Source organism: Melospiza melodia, chromosome 11 (genome assembly GCF_035770615.1).
Source record: "Melospiza melodia melodia isolate bMelMel2 chromosome 11, bMelMel2.pri, whole genome shotgun sequence".
NCBI classification, from domain to species: Eukaryota; Metazoa; Chordata; class Aves; order Passeriformes; family Passerellidae; genus Melospiza; species Melospiza melodia.
The window spans coordinates 17,219,854-17,246,699 of NC_086204.1; the positions used below are offsets into that span (position 1 = coordinate 17,219,854).

At 39.4% G+C, this 26,846-nt stretch overlaps 1 protein-coding gene across 1 annotated transcript in view; it reads left to right on the forward strand.

Annotated features, from left to right (window-relative positions):
• The window catches only part of COL24A1 (collagen type XXIV alpha 1 chain), a 119,066-nt gene that overhangs the window by 56,920 nt on the left and 35,300 nt on the right, over positions 1-26,846 (forward strand). Inside the window, exons 21-31 of the mRNA XM_063165770.1 lie at positions 1,180-1,233; positions 1,957-2,001; positions 7,425-7,478; positions 8,524-8,568; positions 17,348-17,401; positions 19,123-19,176; positions 19,802-19,855; positions 20,594-20,647; positions 26,074-26,127; positions 26,388-26,432; positions 26,546-26,590. Coding sequence (XP_063021840.1) covers positions 1,180-1,233; positions 1,957-2,001; positions 7,425-7,478; positions 8,524-8,568; positions 17,348-17,401; positions 19,123-19,176; positions 19,802-19,855; positions 20,594-20,647; positions 26,074-26,127; positions 26,388-26,432; positions 26,546-26,590 — 558 coding nt within the window. The remainder of the gene's footprint in view (positions 1-1,179; positions 1,234-1,956; positions 2,002-7,424; positions 7,479-8,523; positions 8,569-17,347; positions 17,402-19,122; positions 19,177-19,801; positions 19,856-20,593; positions 20,648-26,073; positions 26,128-26,387; positions 26,433-26,545; positions 26,591-26,846) is intronic.

Genomic DNA, 26,846 nt, shown 5'->3' on the forward strand with positions numbered 1-26,846 from the left:
GTATTCAGTTCAGCGCAGTGGAAGGGTGTGTACAGTAGCAGTGCTGCTGCCATTTGCACTGTGCAGTTACACTGCACTGAAATACTTATGTCCTAATGAGCTTTGCTGTTAGACTAAACAGCTGTGCCAATGAGAAAATGTCATTACTAACCATAGGAGAATATTACTTATTTAGTAATATTTCAATTACTGCTGAAAGCCCTGCTGTCACTTTTGTGGTGGTATGTCCAGCAGCCCTCCACCCCAGTCCTTCCCAGACTGATGGGCTCTTCCCTGACACTCACTACCTTGAGATGGGCTGTTCCATTTTTCTCTTCCATTTTACTTTGCCTGCTGAGTAAATTGTTACTGGACCAGTGCCTGGACCAAAGTCTAGACTTCAGCTTCATTAGTACACAGTTAATAAGGCTTACACTTTCCACCATGGCTTTCCTCAGAGGATAATCATATCTCTCCTAAAGGGCAGCTTCTTTGTTCTTGTTGCTTTATCTGATATTGTTAAGCTTAGGTTTCCCAGAGCATTAATATGTTTACACTTTTTTTGTTGTGCTATGCCAGGTCAAGTGCTTTTCCCAATTATCCTGTTGTAATTGGGGTGCCCAAGGTTTTTGATACTCTGCTAGCTGCAAAGTCTTTTTAACAAAGTTTTGAAAATGTTGGTGTGAGCAGTCATGAAAACTCTGAGCTGGCAGAGGTTAAGGTGCTTTATCTCTGGGTAGCTGATTATTACCCTAATAGAAAAGTAGGGGCTGAAAATCACAAGTAGTTTTGGACAAGCTAGTGGTCTAAATTCACTTTGTAGTTTCCTCCCATTGCAATGTGTCAACATGTGTTGTTGTAAAGACTTCCTTAATACAAGGTCTGCAAATTGATGATGCTTTAATCTTACAATGGTAGTGTGCTTTGCCTCTTCCAAAAGGAAGAAGCTGTTCTATCGTGTTCAAATATTTTTTTTTCCTTCTCACAACACAAAAAGAATAATGCTTCAGCAAAATCTATGTAGAAGTTTTTATGATGCTTGGTTTTCTGCATCTTTGCCTGGCTTTATATGGGAAACACTATGAACCAATGTAAGACATTAGGTGTGCTGCCTCACTTTTGGGTTTGTAGGAGGAGAGAGACTAGACCAACATGATGAAAGTTGATGTAAATTCTCACTGTGTTTGTTTGCGTGTTTAGGGAGCTCTGGGTGACCGAGGGCCTCCAGGGCCACAAGGCCCCAAAGGAGTTGAGGTAAGATGAAAAAATTATCCAATTAAGAGATTATGTTTCAAAGTTGTGAGAGGTTAAGAGGGTTACACAACAATGGTTAGATGTGCATGGTGTTGTCAAGCAAAATTTGAAGCCTCTTTTGCATTTTGGCAAGTGTTTTAAAAATTTTTTTAGCAGCCTTATGGGGATATGCATCCATTATGTGGTTTATTTTAATTTCAGTGGAATCTCATATTATATATGTCCAGAGCTGTATGTGGTTTTTCTAGTTGAACTGGGGAGATGGGAGGGAAGGGAATGGGAGCTGTATGGAAATAGAAAACATATACCAATTTAATTACAGTGTCATAGATACTCCGAAGTGAACACTTAGACCCCTATTAACTGAAAGGGGATAAAGGCAGTTCCTCATCTTATAGATTCATCAAGTATTCTTAATTCATCATCATAAAAATAAAAGCTTATATCTTGAATGCTAAAAATAACTAACATTAAAAATAATTTAGTTGGTGATTCTGAAGGTAGAACTCTAGACTTCTAAGGGGCTAAATGATGGGTTTCTGTGCCAGATACTGAGTGAGTGAAAGCACAGTGGTCTGTTTCCAGGTGTTTCTATCAGACTTGGACTCAGGCAAACACACATGAAGCTTAGGATGATATAATAAATACAAACAGTTATCTGCAGACTTTCCTTTTTAAAACTGGACTTGTCACCAAGGTCATTGAAGTTCTGATTTCTTTTAGGGAGAAGTGGGACCAGCTGGACCTGTTGGAGGAGTCGGCCCAAGAGTAAGTATGAGGAATTTTGGTAGGGCAGACTGTTTTTCAGTAGGAATACTGCTTTGAAATGTAAGTTTACTGTGAGAAGTGATAAAATGGCATCTCCTGATTGAATGTGTGTTTTTCCTCAGAACATGCTCAAAGCAGAGCTGGGAGGGGAAATTATTTTCCATACAAAGGGTTTGAAAGGAAATCGCTGCTGTAGCGCACGAAATATAATGCTCCTCTGAGACAGATGAAACTGCCATGCACCTCCTAGGGACTGAACCAGCTGATATATCAAAATATTTCAACTGGGGAAGAACCTACTCAGCTCACAGGGAGCAATGTAAAGGATGTATGCTTTAAGAAATCTACCAGAAACTTGGCAGATAGTTACTGAAAAGAATAAAGCTGCAAAGTCACAATAAACATACTGTTTATGCTGACACGTTTTAAAAGTTAGCAGTTTAAAACTATCATCCAATTTTTTTGTTATTTATAAAAATATACTATTGTCTAAGAGTATTTCAATGGTCTTGAAGCTTATTTTTAGAAAATTTCTCTGCTAAAATGGATACTAACCTGCTCTAGGGATTACAGGAGTGTCTCAAGTTTATTGAGTGCAATTTGATCTTCTGCCTTTACGTGATTTGATTATGTGTGGTAATCACTGACTTGCCTTTCATTCTGGATGACTTCCCATTTCTTGCATGAGTTTGAGAGTCTTTTCCACTGTTTTCTGCTTTTGGAGTGGATATATGCATATGTCATTTTTCCTGTTCAGTAGCTAGTCAAAGCTGGGAATTCGCTTTCTGTTAAAAATTATATTAAAATATTTATTTGCCACATAGATTAGGTGTTAAGACAAACAAACTCATAGCAAAACAAAAAAAGGCAAAAGACCAAACACAGCTTTCCCACAAAAGTCTCTCTGTTTTTCAGCTGAGGAAAACATGCAAAAGATTAAACAGAATTTCAAAACATTCTGTAACTTAGTTCAATATTGATTTTAATCTGTCTGAGCTTCTGCCGAGAGCCTCATGGAAATTTTTATTTTGGCTGCATCATCCTTTGAGTCTCCTCCTTGGGCAGGGCTTCATGGCTGGACAGCAGCTCCCATGTCGTGCTGTGGCCATTGGAAAGGAAGATGCTGCAGTGGGTGACTCATGGGCAGTGAGACACCACCTTCCATCCCCCACATCACCGGCACGCACAGGCCACCATCAGCCGCTGTCAGAGTGACCCAGGAGGAAACATTTTTGTGTAACCTAGCAAACTGAAATATGTTTTATCTATTTTGGGTCAATTTGACCTAAATTATTAAGGTTTTTATTTCTCTCAGTGGGAAATGTGCACACCATCGGCATGCCTTATGGCTCTCTGGTTTCTCTCTCACAGCAAGCAGCTGAGAGCAGAGTATGTGCATCTGAAGGGAGCCCTAGGGTTGCTGGCTCTAAACATTTTTTACTAGCTTGCTCGCTAACTTACTCCTGAAATGAGAGATAGGGGAAAAGGGAATTTTGCTTGATGGGCAGCTCTGCCTGTTTTTCTTCCTTGTCCAGGGGCCCAGAGGCTCTTGCCTGGATTCTCTGGCTTCTCTGGACTCCAGCTGTTTCACAGCTCCAGGCCAGCTTGTTTGTGCTGCTGCTCTGCACTCTGCTCCCACCTCTGCTTGTCCTTGGTGCTGCCCTCCCACATGTGACACACGCCGAGTGTGTGGGTGAGAGTCACAACCAGGGCTGAGATCTCACACAGTGTAGCAGGACTGAGTCAATAAGCTGCTGAACACATCTGTCTTTTTAAATTATGCTTGCTTGACTGCAGTTTGATGTTCATTTGGTTTACACAGCTTTTGCTTCCATCTTCAGTGAAAGGAGTTTTAAGAAGTGGATGTTGCACCTGAAAGTAAACACTGTCCCTACTGTGTTGTCACTGCACTCATTAAATGGCCATGGGGGCAGAGGAGGGACCTGAAGAAGGGGTCTGGCTGTGCATGGCCCCAAGGCACCATCAGCTGTCAGCTCTGTCTTTAGCTGACAGATATGTTTAAACTTGTGTTTTGCAGCCTCCAGGAGTGGGAATTCTTCACTTTCCTCATCAATCTGCTTCAGTTGTTTGCCTGGTTTACAGTCCTTTTTTCTAATGTCTGGCTGTTTTATCTGGAAGTCTTGCCTGTGTTTTTCTCACTACAGCCTTGCTTCTTGCCCCACAGGCTTTATCTGTGGGCAAGGTTAAATAGGTTTGTTCTCTTCTCAGCCACTGTTACCTTAATTTGCTTGGGCTTGTCTGAGGTAGGTAAAGTATCCTTGTAGGTGATGTACTGTAAACCCTTCATTATTCTTGCAAAACAATAGCAGAGCAGGTTTCTAGTGCTTCTGGAATCCTCATCTCTTTTACAATTTCTGGTCAAAATATCCAATCCCTAGTTCAGGTTTGTGCTTGTGGCTAGCTGGCAGCCATAAAATGTCACCTCATTTTTCTCCCTCCTTCCTGCCCTGCCCTTTTTTCTACCATTTGCTTTTAAAAACATGAAAGAGACCAAAGACCCCTGGGACTCACCTGAGCGGTGCTGCCATCAAAACAGATCGTCTTCTGCTGGAACAGAAGTGAATTTGAACCTGCACAGGGGTTCTCAGTCCCCGCTCAAAAAAGAATTTCCAGGTGTCTAAAGCAACTAGAGACAAAACTGAGGATGTTCCCCTGCTTACTCAGGATGTATCTCAGTTCCAAAGACCTCAGTCTGTCTCAACTTTGGAAGAGGTGTTTGAGCTGAATCTGATCACATCAGTGGATGTTTCATTAATTCCTTTCCAAACCTTCCTACCCATTCTATTCCAAAATCAAATACTTACATTCTCTTAAATTAATCCTTCTACAATGAAAAAAAAACACCTGATTTTTTTGGTGCTTGCTTATTTGTCCCATAAAACTACAGGAATTGCCCTACTAAAGATGTGTTTATTCAGTGTCCACCTACTTAACCCTCTCTCTCAAAGGCTATCCAAATATTAACACTGTAACTGTCAGTGTAGCTCAGCTCACTCAATGCAAGCATTGGTGCTTTTTTTTTGTTTGGTTTTTTTTTTAGTATCTTCATTGCTGGAGAAGTAAATGCCTTTAAAAGAGTGGAGATTGTTTTAAACCAGAAAGTAAAAAGGAACTGTTGCAAGTGGATTCCTTTCTGAGCTATATGTGTTAAACAGAAGCTGGAATTTATGTAGTCACAAGATGAGCAGTTTCTCCTGATGATAGTGGAAAATGTTCTCAACTCTGCCCCATGCCCCCAGTGCAGTATTTTTTGGAAGTGCCTGCCTGTGGGCTGAAGGCATGTGGGAAGCCTATGGAGGGATTGAAATAGAGTGATAGTGAGAGATATTTATATCCACACCTGTACGTACCAGTTGTGAGGTGAAAGGAAGCACACTTGGTTGCTGTTTCCTGAAAGAGAAGGGTAGAACTTGCAGTTAATATTTTAGGAAACAAACATTTCCTTTGGGATTGCCCTGCCCTGGAAGAGTAATTTTCTCAGAGGTTTGCCAGTAGAAAAGCAGCCATCCCTACTTTAACCTTCTGTCAGTGGCTTTTCCTCCATGTGTAAATGTATTGTATTTCTGTTTAAAGCCAAATCCATGTGTTTCAGATTGCTTTACCAGTTAAATCCACTTGTTCCATTTTCTGATCAACTTCCATCTGTTCTATATCCTTTGCAGCTAGTATATAGCTGAGGAGTGACAGCCAAGAAACCTTTACAAGTTGTAACTCCAGTTCAGCTCTCATAAGGCTTAAAATTATCAAGGCAGTTTATAGGGGCCACTGCTTTTCTTTTGATGAATTTCACTTTAAGCATTTTTATGTTACAGTCTTGCTGTATAGAAAGACCTTAATTTTTTTACAGCAAAGTAGTCCAACAGTATGTAGTGACCTGCAGAAGCCCATCACTTGTTCTTTGTTAAGCCTTGTGGAAAGACACGACTTGCTTTATCTGGTTCTCTCAGAACTTCTCTTCATGGTCATTTCTCCCTACATTCTTGGCTATTCTATATATTAGTCCATTGGCAACAACAGAAATATGTTCCTAAAGTGATTTTATTTATTGAAATTTGTTGGGCAGAATGAAATCACTCAGGTAGGCAAAGAGAATGAGAGTAATAGAAAGGGATTAACCCAAGTCATGGAACCTGCTGAGATAATTTAATACCATTTTATCCATATAGAGAATTTCTCAGATGCTCAGAAATTAACACACACATACTCTGAAAGACAGGAACACAGCAGCTGAAGCAAAAGAGCCAAATGAAAAAATGCCATCTCTTTTTAAGAAAAGTTTTATTATCTGTTGCTTTACTTGCTCTTTTCTCAGCTTATGTGGAATGGAAAACTTTTACTACAGACTCTGGTGATTCCAATTATTCAGTTTGCTGGAGCAGGCACTGGTCATTTCTTTTTAGGACCCATCTGCATGGTTTTGATTTTGAATCATTAAAATGTTGAATTATTTTTCTTTCTCCAGTTGTCAGCCTCCAGCAATCTCATCAGCAACTTGCTCAAGAGCCAGGTCCAGTCCCCTGGACCTGTGTTTGCTGGACCAGGGCCTTTTCCTCAGAGCAGATGGGGAAAGTCTGTCTAGGCAGGTCTGTGCTCTCCAGATAGACAAATGGTCAGGCCATGTTTTATGTGGTAGAGGAAGTAAAGTGTACTGGGAGAGAAAACAATTTCTTAAAAGGGAGACATAATTACATTATAAACATCTAACTGAAAATTAAGGAGGAAAGCTTTCTGGTTTGTGTGCCTTTGTGAGTCTGTGTGAGTGATGACAGAGGGAGGGATGCATGTTAAGAAGTGCTTCAAAGATCCTGTCCCTTTGTGATCCTGCTCTGATTGATGTTGCTGCATTTCTTTTGGCTAGCAGTGCTATTACCACAGTATCATGGCAACCAGATCTGTCAGCAGCAAAATGCTCCTGGAGAGAAATGAGGCTCAAAATCATCATAAGGAGATGGTGTTTGAGCTGATTTTGTCTGGTTCAGGAAGGACAGTTATGACAGCAGTCCCTCAAGTCTAAGCATCAAATTTTATTAGTGTTGAGTCCCTGTTATGCTGGAATTAACCAGGAGAGAACATTGCCTTGCCCTTTTTTTGTTTTTTGCCCTAATATGTTTTTTCAATGTGAAATTAAAATGTGTTTCAATCTTGGATTGTGACAGTTTTTCCTCAGTGTTAACTGCTGTAAGACCTAATACAAATTTTGCTTACTGCTCCAGTATTTAATGAAATATTAAACAATGTATTTTCAGATACAGATTTCTAAATACACTTGCTTAAAATTTTTATATTAATTATTACTAAACTTTACATTTTAATGCCTGTATTTTGATAAATGGATAAACTGGGATGAAATTATCTTTTTGAAATAAAATATTTACAATATTTTATTCTAATCCTTACTTTAGGGAAAGTCAGGACAGAACGGTTATGTAGGTGACCCTGGACCAGAAGGTTTGAAGGTAAGTGATGGTTTTATTATGAAATAAATTGAATGCATTTGGAATAGAGTTATACACAGCTATTTACAGTGACATACCAGTGAAAGCACACATGCTTCCAAAGAATATAGATGTGTATCATACTGATGATTCTGTTTCTTGCAAGATCCCATTTTGAAAAAGGAGAAAATCATGCAGGAGGCAGGATTTCTAGGAGACAGGGATGTGTGAGTAAAGACTGCACCTGCTAAAATGAAATTGAGCAGCCTGGAAATGTGAGGGTACCTGGACCAGGGGGCAACGAGGGGCTCAGGGCAGTTCCTACACTGGCAGGATTTTGGAAGTGTGAATGGGGATGAGATGAAGTGCTGCAGCTCAAAGGAGGAGCTCCTGGCAGCAGAATTTCCCAGTGGTGACCTGCAGTCTGTGTAAACCGTGCACAAATAACTGTTTATCATTATTAGATAACTGGATTATAGTCCCAGCCAGATAAGCAATAGTGCTTACACACCCAGCTTCCACCTGTGAAACACACAGCAGAATGTTCCAGTTATGTAAAAGTGTTATTTTGGAGAACAGAATTAATCAGTACTTAATGACAGTTTCAAGATTTTGGGGGAAGGGGGAGAAGTTTGTTAAAATGTCATTCAAATGTCGATTTTCCTAATATTTCATAACAAAATTACAGTAATCAATAAAGTGCACAGGCAATATCTGCTTTTAAAGCAGTAGTGAAATAGTGAAGGTATTTTGCTGAAAGCCTTAAATAAAAATAGAATAATTAATTTATAATGTTTGCTGACCTAATGTGTTTTGTGAGCACTTAATTGATAGTTTTTATTTGTGCAGGCAAATCCTGAATATATTGGGACATCATTTTGCCAGATCAAAATTAGCCACTGACAAAATAGGTTTTGGTTAGTTAATTTTAGCTTTTAAAGTTGTAATTGGCAGATGTAATTTAGAAAATAAGGAGGCTTCTAGGAAAACAGAGGACTTTAATATACACATATGAAAGAAATTACTTTTCTAGTGAACTCAGTTATCTGCTTTCTGCATTTAACAGGGAGAAAAAGGAGACCAAGGAAACCTTGGAAAAACTGGTGAAGCAGTAAGCTTGAATTCTGTTTCTGGTTTAATTTTTAATTCTGTTTTATTTGTAAGCGAATGAATAATTGGTTGCAGACATTTCTGATGAAGTTTGCTGTATTCAAAGCTGTAGTATTTCAGTTATACCTTTGTAATCTTTAAGATTCATACTCTTTAAAGAAATTTCCCCTTTTAAACATTTTCCAAAATTAACTCTACTTTTCTCCCAGCATGTTGTGTGACTATTGCAGGTGGTTGTAGGGATTTTCCAAGGCATGTTCATGTAAGTGAGCAAGTGATCCTTTTCCACTGCATCATTTGAGAGGCTGCATTTAGCCTGAGATGTACTTTGCAGGCTTGTTCTCTCTCTGCTCCATAAAATCACAGAGCTCAAGGTGACCTTGTGGTGACATGTAGTCCATCCTCTTCTGCCTAGGCAGGATCTGTTATCTTTGCATAATTTCTGACAAATATTTGTCTAACCAGTTATTAAAAAGTTCCAGGACCAGGGCTTCTCTATTTTTTAAAAAATTATTTCACTTGTGTAACCTGATTCCTTTCTGCTGGAAACAGCATTTTACGTATGGCGGTTGTTATTCTGTGCCTCTTTCATTCTTTCTTTTCAGGCTTAACAGTCCCAATTCAATTAGCCTGTTATGTTTTTGAGATAATTTAAGTCACATTCTAACTCCCCTGCAGTCTGTTTCCAATTCATCCAAACATCTATGACTCCAGCTTACTGCTCAAGCTGCTAAGAGTGCTGAGAAAGGAAACATTGCTTCTTACAAGCCTATTTCTTGCATAGACATGCTCCCTTTTACAGTAGTGTGTTGTTATTCAGTTTGAGATCCACAACCTCCTAACCTGCTTTTTTTAAAGGCATGATCTCTCTCAGTTCTTCCACTGCAGGTGCTTTTTTAGTTGATAGTTGTCACTGAAACATACCGCGTTGGAATTCTCTCTGCTTAACTTCATCCCCTGCCCTTCTGTATTTTAACTTTTGTCTGGGATTTATGAGCAGATGTGAGCTTGTTGGCCTATGCTGGAGTTACCCAAATATTGTGTAGAACATGATTAAATTGATTTTATTTCTGGAATTCACCTATGCTGAAGAGAGATACCACACTTTGGTTTGGGCTTAGTGCTGTACTTCTCACATGAACTCTGTTCAGTTTAGTGGGTAGTCAGAGTCAGCTCCCCATTGTCTGCACAGCACTGAGCAGATGTACCTGAGGCACCTCATCTAATGGTTGGTGACTGCAGGAATGGGACAAACTGCTGCAGGTCAGGTCAGCTCCACTGGGCACTCTGGAGGTTGTGCTCTGGGGAAGGGCTCTGAGAAGCCGGACTCTCAGTCTGTTAAAAGCATCTGCTGACACAGGAAGCAGCAGTGTCATGACATTACATAGGGTCCCCTTGAAAGTCATGCAGCATATCTCTAAGGGTGGCTTTTATTACATGTGAATTCTGTCTTTCAGCCTGTAACATGTTGGGCAAAACTGATAGCATTTACTATGTTTTACAGTGACCAAAACCCTCAACAAAAGACAAAGCTGTGCTCAATCTCAAATCCTTACATCAATACTAGTACATGAAACAGCCATAGAACCTAGTTACTTAACTTTCTGGATTTGACATAGAATTTTATTTTTTTTTGCTCCAAAGTGGGCTTGAATTCAGTGGATAAATTTTGCACAACTCAGTTATTTTGTATAGGCATAATGTCTTTCACCACTAGAAGAGCTCCATTCTATGTAGTAATTACTAGCTCAAACATAATCAATGATGATACGTTGCAGTGATGTTAAATAAAATCATCATACCAGCTACCTGACTATAGTCAGAGGCAAGCTGCAAGAATGAAATAATATTTTCTATGCCAAACAAACCCTGTTACGGTCTTGTAAAGAAAGATAATTATGGCCAATCATTAATTACTATTTCCCACTTGTGATATTTGGAGAACTTATGTGATACAGAATGGCACACGATACCTGAAAACCAGAATAGTTTCTAAGTTATTGATAAATATTTGTTATTTTTACCTGTGCATTGTAGAATATCTTCTGCTTTGTGTACATTTATCTAATCAAATGAGCTTCATAGGCCCTTGATGTGTTGTTACCTTTGCATTATCTGGCAGCAGAGGACCTGTGCCCACTACATGATCTTTAGGGGGATAATATATATTTTGTTGTCATTGAGGCCAGTGATGAAACACCAAGAGGAGACACAAGTACACTCAACTCTTAGACTTTTCAAAACCCCTTTTTTTCACCTTATTCACCACTGCAATCTGTAACAGTTAAGCTTTTCCAAAAAGAATTGAAAAGTACTGATAGGAAGAATATGGTTTTTCTCATATGCATAAAATGCTTTTCCAGACGTGAGTCCTGATGCAAAATATTCACTTCTGTATGCTTTGGACACAGACCTTGCTTCTAGCTTCTCAACAGCTTCTGTTTGTAACAAGTAATTTCTCTTTCCCTTGGCACGCACACAGAGTATGGACTTGGTAATTCACAGATAAATCCACTCACTGCTATTCAGCGCTGGCTCTGGTGGCATGAGCACATCTCTGGAATTAAACATGCCACACACAAGCAAACAAAAAAATTGAAAAACAAAGTGCAAAAGCAAAGTGCAAGTGCTACTAACCACTGGGACAGATTTTGAGATGGAGTCAAAGAAAGGGGCATATCTGTCCTTACTGATGCCTTGTGCAATTTGTGTGCTACCTGGTGCTTGGTGGCACTAAATACAGAGAGGAACTGTACAAATAACAGTAAAAATGTGCAAGTACAGTAAAGTTTATTCAATATTAAAGGCAAAGGGAAAAAGAAATTGCTAAAATGTTGATAATAAGCCCAATGTCTAAAGAATTTTGTGTATTTGGTTTTTCCCTTCTGCACTGTGACCTCATCAGCTTCCCCTTTTGGCTTGTCTACAGTTTTCTGTTTATTCATTACATCTATGGACAGACTTCTTCAAATTACAGGATGTAACACATATTTTCAAGTCCATGGTAAAAATATATTATACTGGTTCTTAGCAGTGGGGAATCCATCATAGCATTCCAGTTTTCCAAATGACAACTAGTGCATTTCCTGAATAAGCTGTCCAAAGAAGCAATTTTGCAATCATAAATCCTGTAAATGCTGAATTCATTGAAAATTGTGCCATGACCACACGTGCCTGTCTGCTATTGATACCAAAGGGTTGTACCAATATTTTTCTTCTGTTTCTTTCAATTTGCTTACTTCCCCTGGTATCATCCATCTCTTGTCATTGACTAAAATGTCTGCAACACCTGTTTGAGGTGCCAAAATAGTTATTCCATTTCTCTAGCAGCTTTCCCAGGTCCTGTTTAATACCTGCATTGAAGAGCACAAATGGCAACTCTGCACAAGCAGGGAAACTTCAACAGCAGGAGATTGGACTGTAGCACTTGGCTTTTCAGCCTAGAAGGGTGGAATATGTGCTGAAATTCAGCTCTGTCAATAGGATAGAAGCCACAGCATCCAACATTTCTTAGGTCACATGAAGCTGCTGATTCCTCAGAGCACATTTCTGCCAAAATATTGCTGGATGCTTGTCCACTGTGGAAACAGAGTAGACTAAATTTATGAAATGTTCGCTGTGCTCATAAGCATAAATGACACGCATTTAAGAGTAGACCAGGAATGTGCTTCAAGTCAGACTTCAGACACTATTCCTTAACCAAATCCTACAACAAGAACTGTTTTTCTGGCTACAGCATATGTTGTGTTTGTTTAAAGGGGAAGGGAGGCAGATTGAGTTGGGGATGCTTGATTCAGCAGAGCCCTGAGCTGAGGTAGAATCCAGCAGCTGTTCCTTGCTGCAGGATATTTGGTTAACTTTCAATAAGTCCAGTTGAAGAGGGATTGGTTAAGATAGTGAGAACCAAGGGAACAACAGACAAAGCAAATGTACACTGCTGATGAGACAAAATCTTTTGGAAGCCATGCCAAAAGAAACAACCCTTTCAGCTATTGAGAAAATTCCCCTTGTATTTTGGGGGAGGAAAATTTTTTTCTTTGCTGACATGTGCAACTGCATGTTTTTATGTTAGATAAATGCAGTTCAGTGGTGGAGAGCAAATATTTGAAACGGATTTCAAGCATCTCATACAAATGATCAATTTGCTAAAATTTGTTAAAGAAATTGAGCCTGTACACTTCTGAATTCGACATCCTTGATGTTTGTACACACATTGAGACAGCGTAGAAGGGTAGAACTGTCAGCTGTAGTATGTGCAACTGGTGTCAAAAGGCAGAGTTCATGAACCCAAATCCTGGAAAAATAATCTCCAGAAATTTCAGCAAATTTCCCTGGTTGCACATAGTTTTTGAAACAACAGAAGGAAACCAAGCTGGAATAAAGAGTGCTTTGCCATGAAAAAACCCTTACAGTGCAGCAAAGGAAAAGCAGTGATGTTCAGGCTGTGGATGGCAGCTCCAGAGCAGGCTGCGAATGGTCAGTCTGCAGGAGTCTGTGAAGGACAATAAAATACTGCAGTCAGGCCATGTGCCTTGTAGCTGAGCTGCTTCTGGGAAGAATTACCATAAAGCAATTACCACATCCTTCAGAGAGGTAAAAATCTGCTGGATTAGGCACCAGGGATGCATAATTCGGGGAGAATGGAAACTGCAATTCCTTCTGCTTGAAGAAAAGATTAAGTGAACTTTAACTGATGTGTTCAGGATGCTCAACAGAAGGAGTTGTTTGAATTATCCCGAAAAGTCTGGGCTTTAGGGATATACAAAAGAGAATTTTAAACCATAGGCTAAAAGATAAGTCAATTGAGGAAAGCCTTTTTTCCAAAGTCTGGTGAATGCATGGGACATTGCCAAGGGCTTCCAAAGAGGGAACTGCTCCAGCTGCTTTCAGAAAGCAGTTGGATAGAGATTATTTTGGGTTCTATGAAGGACTTAACAGTGAATGGCAATAAAGGTGCTTCTGTGTCTTACCTTGTGCTTGTTTCTACCCCAGGTGACCTGATATGCTGTAGCTCCTGCTGAGAGGAGTGCAGAAAGAGTTACAGTAGCTAGAAGTTAGCTTTATCAAGCTGCTGCTCATTTTTCTTAAAGGATTTTTTTCTGGTGGTTCTTTTTATCATTTTGGTTTCAGCTGTTTTTTAGGGTTCATAATAGTACCTGCACATGATATCTGCAGTTCAGCTTCCAAAATTTTGTCAGTGAGCACATCCTACCCCCACTTGGTCAGGCAGCTTCCCTTAAATGCAAGCATTCCTCTACAGGTGCTATCAAATAGAATTACCCTGCTTTACACTGGAAGCAAAATTTAATCCATTTATTTATTTCTTAAAACCGCTGTTGAGTAGGTGATTGGTGCCAGTACATTTTGCCTTCAAATATTCAGGTAGTTGAATTTTGGAGTCCTTTAAAGAATGGAGTAAAATATCAGCTGCAAGGTACAAATATGGTGCATCTCTGCTCTTATTCACTTCCTCCATTGGCCATAGCAAATCACAGATTTTCACTCAGATTATCACCTCTGGTTGGTTACAAACCAACTTTCTAAACAGACAGCAAATTAATAGAAAAATGTCATTGTGACATGATAGTATTTTAAATATATTATGTCATCTTATTAAATGAATGTTGAATAAAGACATTTGAGAAAGCTGAACTGTAAATGAAATAGCACTGGATTGGAAAATTTTCGATTATCACAGAAGAGCATATTAAAGTATAACCTGGCAGGTAACTGGTGCCATGGGAATATTTGGAACTAGCTGTATATTCATTTCTCACTAGCAGGTTTTTCAACGGATTACTCCATACTTGAGTTTGCATTAAGTGTACAATGTGTTTTCAATTATTCAGCTGCAGTCCAGTTTCTAACACGGAGCATATGCCCTGGCAAGATGTTTTTGTCTTTCTCAGGCATGTGTTAGTTGTGAGATCTGGTCTTTGATTCATTTGCTACAAAATGCTCCTGTCAAGAAGGTTTCTAAAATGCTGTTATTATGCTGCTATTTTCACTGAAGACTTTTACACAAGTCCTTGTAAATGAAAGTTGATGACTGTTTTTTTAATAAGTTGCTGATTTCTTTTTTTAATCACTTCAGGATTTTTGCTTCACTTTTTTGTTTTCTGATATATTCAGTTTTCTATTTGGAATCCATCACTGCTCCCCAGAGGATTGAAGGGATGCTGGAAGACATTGATTCAACAGATCTGCTTTGGACTGTATTCATTTTCTTACATAACATGGAGAGAGAGTTGAAACCTCAATCCAGTCCTAGTACCTGGTCTTTTTAGCAAGCCAGTCCAAATCTGGGATTTCAAGAGACACATGATCTTACAGAAAGTCTGTCAGGAATGATGTAGGGACATCACTTTATGGTTAATATGTTGACAGAACAAGATGTTTTGCTCTCTGTACTTTCTTTTCACTGAATACTACTAATCGTTTGAAATTCAAGATTCTATTCTTAAGTAAGTATTTTGGCTCTCTTGCCTGTGTGCATACCAGCCCTAGCATTTTCTCAGTCTCAGATACTTGACCTCTGTTTTGAATAGAGGGATGGAAGAGCACTTAGTTAACCTGTCATGAATTTCTTTCACCTTCATACCTTCTGAAGTCCCTGTTGCTTTTAGCATTTCACTGGCTTCACTTCTAGTCATCTTGACTATTGTTTTGCTTTCCATGGATATCCAATTCCAGGTATGCCAAGTTTCTTTTACATCTTTTTATCAGCCTTCTTAGTGTTTTTACCATAAACTTTCTTAACTGCTTTTGAGGAATAGCCAATGTATAAGAAACGTTCTGTTTAATAGCCAGCTTCTGTCCTCTCTCTGGAGGGTGCCATAGGCTTGCCCTAATGTGCTAGGGCACATTCACAGTCACTGTTTCCTAGTCATTGCTGCTCTTGCAGCCCAGAGCAACCAGATTGGGAAGACAGTACTTCTGAATTGAAAAGAGAACTTGAGCAGAGCTGTACATTAAATGATTCACTGCTGGGGCAAGGCACAGCTCTCCATCTTTCTGATCAGCATCTTCAGTCCTGCAAACAGCATGGCATTGGCCATGGGTGGGAGATCAGGAGTGTCTCTGTGGGGAGAGAAGAGGTCTGAGTTTCACCTTGGCTCTAATTATGTCTTCTCTTCTTTCTGGAACAGGGGAATCAAAGTGAATCATCTTTAGCATTTTGAAACTGTACCTACTCACTTCTTACCTTGATAAGCAGGAGTACAGGGTAATTCTTTGTCTCACAGCTTTCTGCCTGCTACTGAGGCCTACTGTTGGCTCTGACTGGGGGCTCTTACTCTCAGAATCCATCACAAAAGTCCCTGGTTGCTGCCAGTGACGTTGAGGCCATTGCCTCAGTGCCAGTATCACCAGGACCCATCTCTGGCTGCTGCCAAGGCAGAGGACATCTCAGTTCTGACATATAATACACAAGTTCCCACACATCATATATCAGTCCAGTGGCCATACAGGTGCCTGCTTATCTCTTTAGTTCCTTCCATAAAGTAATTTGTGCCAGTATTGTCAGCCTCAGAAGTAGCTGTATCGCTGGCTCTTTGCCATATGTTCAAACTGTGGGATTTCCAGCATAGCTAGCAGTCCAAGAGAACAAGTAATCATAAAATCTCTACTTACTTTGCACCTGTTTTGTTAAAGGACTCGAGGCTGAACTGTATCCAGATTCTACAGATAAAGACTGCATTTTAAATTTTCTTAAGTAATGCCTTTTATTTTCCAAATTGCACTTCAATGCCAGTGTAGTGCTACTAATGCTAGTTCCTTCTTGCACGCATAAAGATGGCAATGCCAATGTGTGAATTGGCATCACTTTCTCTTTTTTTTCCTTTTTGAAGTGATATAGGCATCACACAGTTGTGTGTTATATCACTTCCACATTTCTGCCATGTTCCCAGAGCAGTCTTGCAGTGAGTGGACTGTGGGCACTTAGTGCTTTTTCTTCAAGCTCTTTTTCTTTTAGCTTTCATAACAAAGTAGGTATTGTTAGCACTGGGAATAAGGTTTTTAAAAGCACTTCCTCTCCTGTTTCCCATCCCGTATGGTTGTACTTGTTCTATCTAGTGGAAATTTGTGAGAGAGCCTCAGGAGAGAATTATTTCATTTTTGAATGGCTGAAAGGCTCTGATCCTCTGACTTCAAAGGCATTTGGGGCTACTACTCTTCAAGGGAAAATTCTGACAACACCTGATCCAATATAAGTTTGTTTTGACTGCATATTTCTTTGTTCCACTGAATTTATTCCCTTTGAAATTTGTGGTCAGACTGAAGCATTAGCAGAGCAATTATCACCTTTATTTGTATGTTTGTGAAGCTTTTAGCAGTGCAATGTTGCGCTGAGTGGCAGATCTAAGTTGGCAGGGTGGCATTGTGATGAAGTGGATGCAGTTTCCCTCCTGGCAGCAGCTGATGGCAGCTGTGCTGGATGCAGGGTCCTTGTGAGCCAGGTACCCCCTGCAGCCCCCACTGTCCCAAGGTCCCTTAGTCTGACATGGGCTCTCTGAGAGGGAGAAATGGGCCCTGGGGTGTCTCACAGGGCTCTCTGGGAGGGAGAAATGGGCCCTGCTGTGTCTCACAGGGCTCTCTGAGAGGGAGAAATGGGCCCTGCTGTGTCCCACAGGGCTCTCTGTCAGGGAGAAATGGGCCCTGCTGTGTCTCACAGGGCTTTTTGGGAGGGAGAAATGGGCCCTGCTGTGTTGCTGAAGAGCTGCTGACCATGAACTAGTAGAGACATCATGTAAGTAAAAGTCTTCTTTCTTTGTATACAGGGATCAGCTGGCTTACCTGGAGAAGCTGGGCCGTCTGGAGACCTGGGTGAAAAGGTATAATAATGGATCTGACTGCTCAGCAGCTTTGAAAACCATTGGGGTGGTAAAGTACTGGTGAGAGATCATTTACTGACCACTGTCAGAGCTAATGTTCCTGTAGCTATTTCAGAGCATGGGGATTTAAAAACTTGTAATCTAAATGTTTCTATTTGAGATATGTATCTGATATCCTTGATTTTACTTCACAGTTAATTTGGAGTTGACAGATTTGATACCTTTCTTATATCACTTTACTATACTGCTATTGTTTCAGAGAAACTGGCATGCATTATAGTTGTTTTATACAGTACTCGCTGGTTTTGCTCTACTACATAATGAAGAAAAAAGCAGAAAGGTAGAACTTGGCTCCATACTTTAACTGAATAAAAAAGACAAGCCTGAGTTTTGTCTGCTGTGCAGTAACAGTTGTGTTTGTGAAAGCAAAGCCTGGCAGACTGAATGTGACTAGAACAGTATAAATAGCTTAAGTGTGTTTGACATGGTTTTATTTAGGTGAAGTATTTTAAAACTGAAAACTAGGAAGTTATTACTGGACTGCGTGTCAGCTTCAATTATGATAAAAACATAATTGTTTGTCAGAATGATGCAGCACCATTTGTATTTCTTTCCTGCAGGGCTGAATTATTTCACCTAGACTAGTGTTTGCTATTTAGATATTTTATTGAGGAACTATTAGGAATTCCACTAAAAGCTGATTATAATTTATATAATCTGTGAAAGGAAATACATCAGTGGAAAGCGCTGCTTTAGATTTAGACAAATCTCTTATGGTTTTAGTGATAATATCATCTTAGAATTTTATGTCAAAGGATTCTTGTTCTTCATAATTACACTTGGCCCAAAAAGATTACCTTGTGATACTGCTGCTAGCTTAGCCAGGAGGGGAAAGGCAGTAAAAGACTAATTAATTTATCATCAGCAAATATAAGGAAGCTTCTTCATGGTGCAATAATTGTCACTGCTATGCTGTTTCTATAGAATTTATTCTTCCTCTCTTATGGATTAAGTAGTGCAAGGTAACACATGCTATGTGGATTTAAAGGACAAATGCATTTCCAGCATAATTACAGTATACAATATAAATTAGAGTGCTATTACTATGTCATGTGCACTATTTGTAATAAAAGTGTAATCTTCTGAGGATAATCTACAGCTAAGTCTGATATTTGGGCTGTATGTGACATGAATGAAAAGTGAAAAGGTATGGAAGACTAGAAAACACCCTTCCTGCTTCCCCTGCTGAAATTGCTTCATCAGCTGTTGAAGGGCTGGCCTTCCTTTTAGAGCTGTGCTTTCCTAACACATGCTGAAGAAAAGAGGAAGAGAGAAAAAATCTTGTCTTTTTTCTTTGTTTGCTGTCCTGAATTTTATGGATTAAGGAACATACTATAAATATGATGCATGCAACAGAGAGAAAACATCTTCTAGCAGTTCTCAGAGACTGATGTAGTCAAACCTCTTCTTCAGTCTTCTAGGAAAGAGAAGACATAGAAATTCAGTTTTGTCATTTTTTTTCAAAAGTGGATAGGTTTGTAGGAGGAAAGAATACAGAAATTAAAAAAAAAGAAAAGTTAAGAATGGTCTTTGCACTGTTTCTGAAGGGCAGTCTCTCAACCAATAGTGTGATGCACTGACAGGTGTGCTCAGTGGACATTGGTAAAGGGGAAGGATATTCAATGTTCTTTTCTTTTTCTTCTCTTTCTTTCTTGTTAAAGGGTGAGAGGGGCAGTCCAGGACCTGTAGGTCCTCCTGGAGAAAAAGGTGTCATGGTAAGTTACAAGTAATGTAAAATCCACAATTATGTTACTTATAAAAGCACTTTAGTCTCCAAAACAGTAATAAGTTCTCACCCTTCTAGCTGTGCAGATCTTATGGGAGAGCAGTATTTGTGATGCATGGTCCCTACAAAGTTTCATTTTATGGCTTTATCCCCTCTGCAGCAGTGATTGCAAAGTGATCTGCTGAAAGAAACAACAGAGCAACTGCATTTTTGAAAAATGGCTCTAGGCAGGGAAAATTAAAAGGAGGGAAAGTAAAATACCCATTTCCTGTGTGAACCAGGGTGTAACCCAGGCTATTCTAGTAGGTAGACTAGTAAATATCATCACCTCTAGTTGCACTGCCCAGCACTTCCCAAAGAGCTCCTGGGTGCCGCTCTTGTGGGGCAGGACAGGCCTCCTGGCCAGACCCCTTGTCCCAAGGCAGGACACAGCACTCCATGCAGCCCAGAGGTCACTCCATGGAGGGCTGCTGGGCTGCAGGAGTGACACACCACACACATGTGCCCATGGCCTTGTTGAAGTTTTCTAGAAAATGTGCTACAGGCTTGGCTGTTGCTATAATAGCAATTTAGATAAAACTGTTCTGTCTTTTCTATGTTTATTTTAATTCTAGGGCTATCCAGGACCTCCAGGAGGCCCTGGACCTGTGGGGCCAGAAGGATTACCTGTAGGTATAGGGTGGTGCTTTGGTTTGACATAAAATGAACTATTTTCAAATTGTCTTCTTGCTTTGGTGAAGCTAAGAATGGTTTCTAGTTTGTATTGCAATCTATAAAACTGTCATGAAAATGCACACGAGGGCGGAATCTGTTCACTTGCTCTTTGCCAGGATGATCTACGAGAGAGGGAAAAATAATTATATGATTTACTCATCCATTTAAAAATCACTCCATTGAGACAAGTAGGCAAATGAAATTTTGCAAGGATGGTTAATAATTGCATAATATTTTTAAAATTCGTTGGTGCCTAATACAGTGTGAATAGATTCATTATGTGTTTAGTTTCATTGTCAATAAAAAATAAATTATAATCTCCTGTGTATAATTGATATAATTTTTCTACCATGGGTCTTCAATGCAGATAAAAAATGAACCTTTTTTCAGAAAAAATTATGCTTTTTAACATAATATTGCTGAAATACAAGTATCTTCTAAAAATTTTGGGATAGTAGAAGTAATCTATCCAACAGTCACATCAGTGTTTTGTTAAAATAATGTTACATAGAGTCTGTTAATTAGGTTTTCCTACATAAATTGTACAAACACAATTAATTGAATTTGAACCATGAGTGAAAGTGATTGATTTGTTTTTCTTGCATTGGTTGTTGCTCGAGTTGCATAAGCCTTGTAATTTTGAGGAACCTGTGTTTAGAAGTCAATGAATAATAAGTTTGTTTGACATGTAGGGACCTTCAGGGGCACGAGGACCATCAGGGCCACAGGGACCCAAGGGAAGAAGAGTAAGTACCCATGCTCCTTGTGTTCCTTAGAGCAGAGAGTGATGTGCTGCAAAGATGATTCTGGAATATAACCCATTTACAGCTGCTCCCTGTGTCCTCTGCACTGAACTCCTTTGTACTGAAATCAGATAGATTATACTTGTATGAAACAATATGAATTTTCATTTCTCCTCACAGTGCAATGGGCTTTGACATTGGTGTCAGCTGAGAGCAAAACTAGAACCAAGATGACCACTTGACTATTTTCTGTACACCTAAACATGCAAAAGTTGCCATTTATAACTACCACTGGACTATGTCAATGTTTTAAGGACAATTTTCTTTACCTGCATTTAGTTCCTTGGAAATACAATCAAAATCTCCCAAAGACAGTTTTGAGGGAGGCAGAAGTGTAATCAGAAGTCACTGTGTGCTAAACTTTGAACCTGCACTTGTTAGATTGTCATTTCCATTTCATTTTATCAGGGAGATGGAAATAATTTTTTCACTGTATACAAAATACTGATCCAAAGCCCACATTAGTGAAGTGTCTCTCACCTCACCTACCAGTTTGACACCATATCCATGGTTCCTAAGAGACTTGTACAGCTCATACCAGGGGCTGGACCAGAGTGTCTTCACAGCTCCATTTATTCCTGATAAACATCTCTATGATTTTGGCAGCACATCATGGAGTATAGTGCTTAAAATTAAAGATCACTCAAAATAAATCCCCAATATCCCAAGCTCTGTCAAAGTCCAGTTTTGGAATTGTGGTTTATGCCTTTGCCTCTACCCAGCATGAGTGGGAATGCCTCATGAAAGAGGCTCTCAGAACAGACCCAGGTCCTCAGGCTCTGAGAGCAAACTCCCACTGAAGCCCTGAGAATTTTATCTGCTCTCAAGATCAAAATATCAGATCAAAAGTGGAATCTCACATAAGGAAAATATCTGAGGTGCCCTGAAACCTGGGGTTTGTCATCTCTGCATTCAGAAGAAGTGTCAGAACCCAGAGCTCTGTGTGGAAGGCCTCAGAAAATGCATAGCACAGTCAGATACAGCAGTTAAATGGAAGCATATGGAAACTTCCCTTCATTGTGTGTGGAAACAAGAATGTAGCCTGTCTTCACAGCTGGAATCTGTGAGAAGTCTTAGAAACACTGACCCTCTACTTGTGCACTGTCACAGAATGGAATTCATTCACTTCATAAATTCTGGACCTTTCAGCAATGGTTTTGCATCCAAGCTTACCCAGCAGCTCACTCCTGTCTGAGAGTATCCAGCTGTTCACTCTGCAGTTCCCCAGGAGCTCTGGCCAGCTGAAGGCAGCCTGTCTAGGAGCCTATGGAGTACCTCACCCTGGGGGATTTCAGGGAATATGCCACTGAGCACAACACTAGCTCAGACCTTCCTCAGCTCATGCCTGGGACTTGATGCACTTGGCTAGAATCATGTGGAAGGTTTATTACACTTTATTTTTTTTTAGTATTAATCTCATGCAAACACAGAGGGAGAGCACCATTTTGTAGATACTTCAATGGCAGAATCCCACTGAGGGTGAATGTATCAATATGTAGGAGAAAGAATTTCTTTCCATGACCAGAGTGAAGAAATGAATTAGTCTGGAAGCCTGGCAGTGTAAACAGCCATGAAGTCATTGTTGCTTGATCTTCTGTTGTCTTTGCTAATGTGTGACATAAACTACAACATCAGAGACTGCTTTCACGTCATGCCATAGTCTTGGACTAACACTGCTGTAGCTCCTAGTTTGAGAGGAAGAGATTCTGTATCATTAGACTGATTTCATAAGTGAGACCTAGGCAAAATTCCCAACAGGTGCTAAAATTCTTGGCATTTAGTATTCTTCAGATTGGCATTTGGTATTTTAAAGCTCAAAAGAAGTCATTTTCTGTTCTTACTTTCCTGGAACACAGATCATGAAGTTTGGACTTGAAAATGCAGATAAATGACACAGTGAACTGCTGTAACTTTAGGGTCAGGCAGCTGCAACCCCTGTCTCTAGCAGCCAGTAGGGCTGTCCCTGGCTTAGTGGTGTCTGTACTGCCATGAAGAACCTCAGCTGCCTGAGGACATCTGTGCTTTGTTTTAATGAGTGATATCTTTCATATTTCTCATAGGGAATATGGAACTTATTGTGTGCACTTGTAAAACAAGTGTCCAGTATCCAGGGTGGTTCATTGATAGCTGAATGTTTGTCTCTTAATTGTTTGAAGGAAGTGAGAGTAAATTGATGTAGTTTTCTAATATTCTTCCATATCAGCCACCAAAAAATAGTAGCTATATGTTGTGTTTGTGTAATTTCTGCTCTTCTGGTATTTGGGAGACAGGATGAGAAAGAATAAAAATAGTTAAATTGTGATTTTTACCTTCTTAGATGAACTTTTTCTCAGATGATTATCCTAGAGTTTTCAGTGTAAAATGTTCCATTTTAGAAACAGAGCTGAATGCAGGCCAAGAAAAAAGCAGTAGCAATCATTTGGCAGCCTCACTCCCCAGCTCTCTTGGAACCTAATTTACATAAAAGCAGGCAAATCAAGTATATCTCTCATTCTGTACTAGCTATAGTAAGAAATTGTACAATCCAATTCATCTCTGCCAATAGGAGTCACACCATACTATTTATAGGAATGTTATTGTGTGCTTTTGTCAGGATATTAAATTGCCTTTCCCTTGGATTCCTGCCCTTTGTTCTGTGGCTGGCTAAAGGAAGGCATGGCCCAGAGGATCATGTTGCTTGCTGTTACTTTGCTTTCAATTCAGTGTTTTATAGTAGAAGGTTGGTTGACTTTTTTGCTTAACTATTAGTGATCAGATCAGTTGTCATGGGCTGCCATGAACTCCAAGGTGAACTCGAGGTGAACTCCACTGAAGTGGAGATCTGTGTGAGTGCCAGAAAGGTTTTGGTGTGTCATGTGCATAACACAGACTAAGAATCTTGTGCAGTCTTCTGACAGACCTGTTTCTCAAACTGCAAGCTATTATCCTCTTTATGATTAAAATTATGTCAGAAATGTTGAAAGACTTTATCTGGTTATTCTAAATGATAGAAGATAAAACCTAGAAAGACAATTCCTTATTGCACAAATCTGGAAAATGGAAACCTGTCTTTTTTCTTCCTTGAATATTTAGTCTTGGGATTCTATCCTCTGGTCAGCCCTGTGGAAAACACACAAAGAGAAATGACAGGTCACATATCTAAAAAGTCTGAGAAAATCTAAAATTATCCTGCAATTGCTTAACTTCAGGCTGTCAATTTCCCCCTTCCTTGTGTTGCCATAGGTGGTTCCTCCATGGGTCTTCCTTGAGCTTCTGTCCCCTCCACCCCCACAGCTGAATGACCTGTCCTCACTCCATCTCAGTCTCTTCTTGTCCCTTCTCCTCCTGTTCTTTGAGACAGATCAGAGAACAATAAACCTGCCAATCTGCCCTGAATTTTCATCACAACTGATTTGTGTGTTACAGATAGCAGTGACAGAAAAAATTGAAGAGCAGTAACCTGAAATTAATTTGATCAATATGTTTAGCTTTTTTTTGAATTATGCTATGTAGCAATTCAACAATTGAGTTACACAATTGCATAATCCTGAGTCCCAATATAGATGTTTTTATAAAGGCCTCCTTCACCTTTGAAAACCAGTACACCAAAACACCAGTAGTGTTTTGTTTCTAATCTCTGAGGACACTGAAGTCACAGACTTTTTTTTTTACGTAGACTTCAGTATTGTTTGGTTTGGGATCTTTCACATTGAGTGCCATATGGCAGCTCAGTCTTGTCTTCTGTAGCCTCTTTTCCTCTCTAGCCCAAAGAAATGCCTGTAATTGCTCAGTCCTGGTTTACACCAGAACAGAAAAGGTGACCAGACTAGCCCAAGGATTGCCTCACAAAGCTGTGTCCCAAACTACAGAGTATTCCATACAGCTCTCCCTGCCTGCCCTTTTTCCTTTTCCTATGCTTTCTGTGTTGCGCTGTGCTGGCCAGAAGTAGCAGTGCTGAAATGTTGACAGATGAATTCTCATGGGATATTTCTGGCTTTGCCAGGGTTGTGGTTATATATCAGCTCAGAGGAAAGGCCTGTTCCTGAGAGGTTTTCATTTCAGGAGAAAAGCCTAAATGATTCTGGATACACACTGTTCCTGAGTTACCAGTCAGCCATTTTCCCTTTTGCTCCAGAGAAAAGTGTTCCAAGGGAGATTTTGATATTGAACAGTCAGTCTGAGTCAGAGAAAACAAATTCTGGTATGTTTTTTCTCAAAATATTCAAGAGAGATATGGAAGTCACTGATATTTTTTGGAGGGAAAGTAAACTAACTCAGATGTGCTTCCAACAAAGTCATTTTACAAGCCCCTATTATTATAATTTAGAACACTTATGTGATTGAAAATCAGTCATGATTGGATGCCCTTCACTATAAACCATGACCTAAGATGTCAGGTTCTCTACAATTCAGAAATTCACCATAGAAATGCAGACTGTTTTCCTCTAGGCACTGCCTCAGTAGTGTACTAACTCCTTCTGATGCCAGCCCAGCCCAAATGCCACCAGGAAAGTTGTTATGTCTCATCCTTTCAATGCACACTGCTGTAAAGAGCCTGTCTTGATACTTATCTAGCTCTTCCTTTGAAGTGGTCATTAGTTTTAAGTTGTTATTAACTGGTTTTAATTTAATGTTCCATACCTAAACAGTCATGGTTTTTAGAATTATGGAAACAACTTCTAAGTCAGCATGGATAAAATATTATTTTCCATTTTGCTCATGACATATTTAAGGATTTTTCATTTGCTTGTAAGCTAATGAATTTAGATTACCAATCTTACATAATAAAATTCTGGATGTTTTGACAATAGGTACTTGCTGTATTATGCTACAATAATATAACAGGTTATCTTTGTTCATCTATTGCTTATTAAAAAAAAAAAAATTTAGTCTAACAATAGACCACAATAGTTCACAATTATAAATTTCTTCTAATCTTGCCTCAAATTGGTTTACTAGTGGAAGAATTTTATCTGCTTTTTTTAGTCTTACTAGCAAGATGAATTTTTGCATATACATCTTATAATGTGCTCAAAAGCACTCTGTATATCCACTGATCATCTAAATCCCTCTAAGTCCATGTCTGTTGCATAAGTACAAGGTGGATGAAAAAAAGAGCAGAAAATATCAGCCTGCCATCTGGCTCCAGCAGAGACACTGAGAGTTTTGTTTACATACTTTTAAAAAAATCTTTCTTCTTAAGTTCATAATTCAACAAACCAGAAACTCATTTTATTCTTCGAAGCTTTATTTCACACTTGACTCACAACAAAAATTGGTTTTCCCGCTAACAAAATGTTTCCCCTCTCCTAAAGCTTATGTAGCATCTCCTTAATGACCAGCAAAAATAATGCATAATTAGTATTCCCAATCACTTGTTCAATATTCAGGGGCCAAGAGGTCTCGATGGTCCTCCAGGAGAACTGGGAACAGAAGGTGTTAAGGTGAGTGTTTGCATTGCTCAGTACTATATAAAACACTAAGGCAGACCATAACAAAGAAAAGTAAACAAACAAAAAAACCTCCAGCTCATCATTGCAGAAGCCAGTGATTTCCATTTAATCTCAGAGATATGCAAATTTCTGGCTTTTCCAGGTACATTGAGGGATTTTCTGTAGTTACCCAGCATTTAAACTCACAGTAACTGCATGCAGCTTATCAAACAAATGTATGTAGAATTTACACATTGTTTGTTATTTATCAGGGAGAAAGAGGTGATCCAGGAAAGAAAGGAGTCCCTGGGCTCATTGTGAGTATTGGAGCCAGTGCTTGTAGTAAGCTTTAACACAGTAACTGATTTCTGAGCTATGTTTGGAAATTACTTGAAGCTAGCATTGTCTTTCGATTTTTCTCTTTAACCAGGGTAAAGCTGGAAATCCAGGAGAAAGAGGAGATCAGGGTGCACTTGTGAGTATGACATTCACTAGCACTTCTACAAAAAAAAAATCCAGAAAAATCTCATACTTTGTTTGACACTTGGGTATGAGGAAGTTTATCTATTTCAGAGCAGCTGGAAAACTCTGACAGTTTTCATTTATTCATACAAAGAACCAGGGACAGAAGTGCAGTTTTAAGGATGAAAGTCTTTGTGACATAGAACAATAATTCTTTGATAGAATTTGAAGTAGGTCTGTCTTATCAATGTAGGGATAAATGTAGAAAT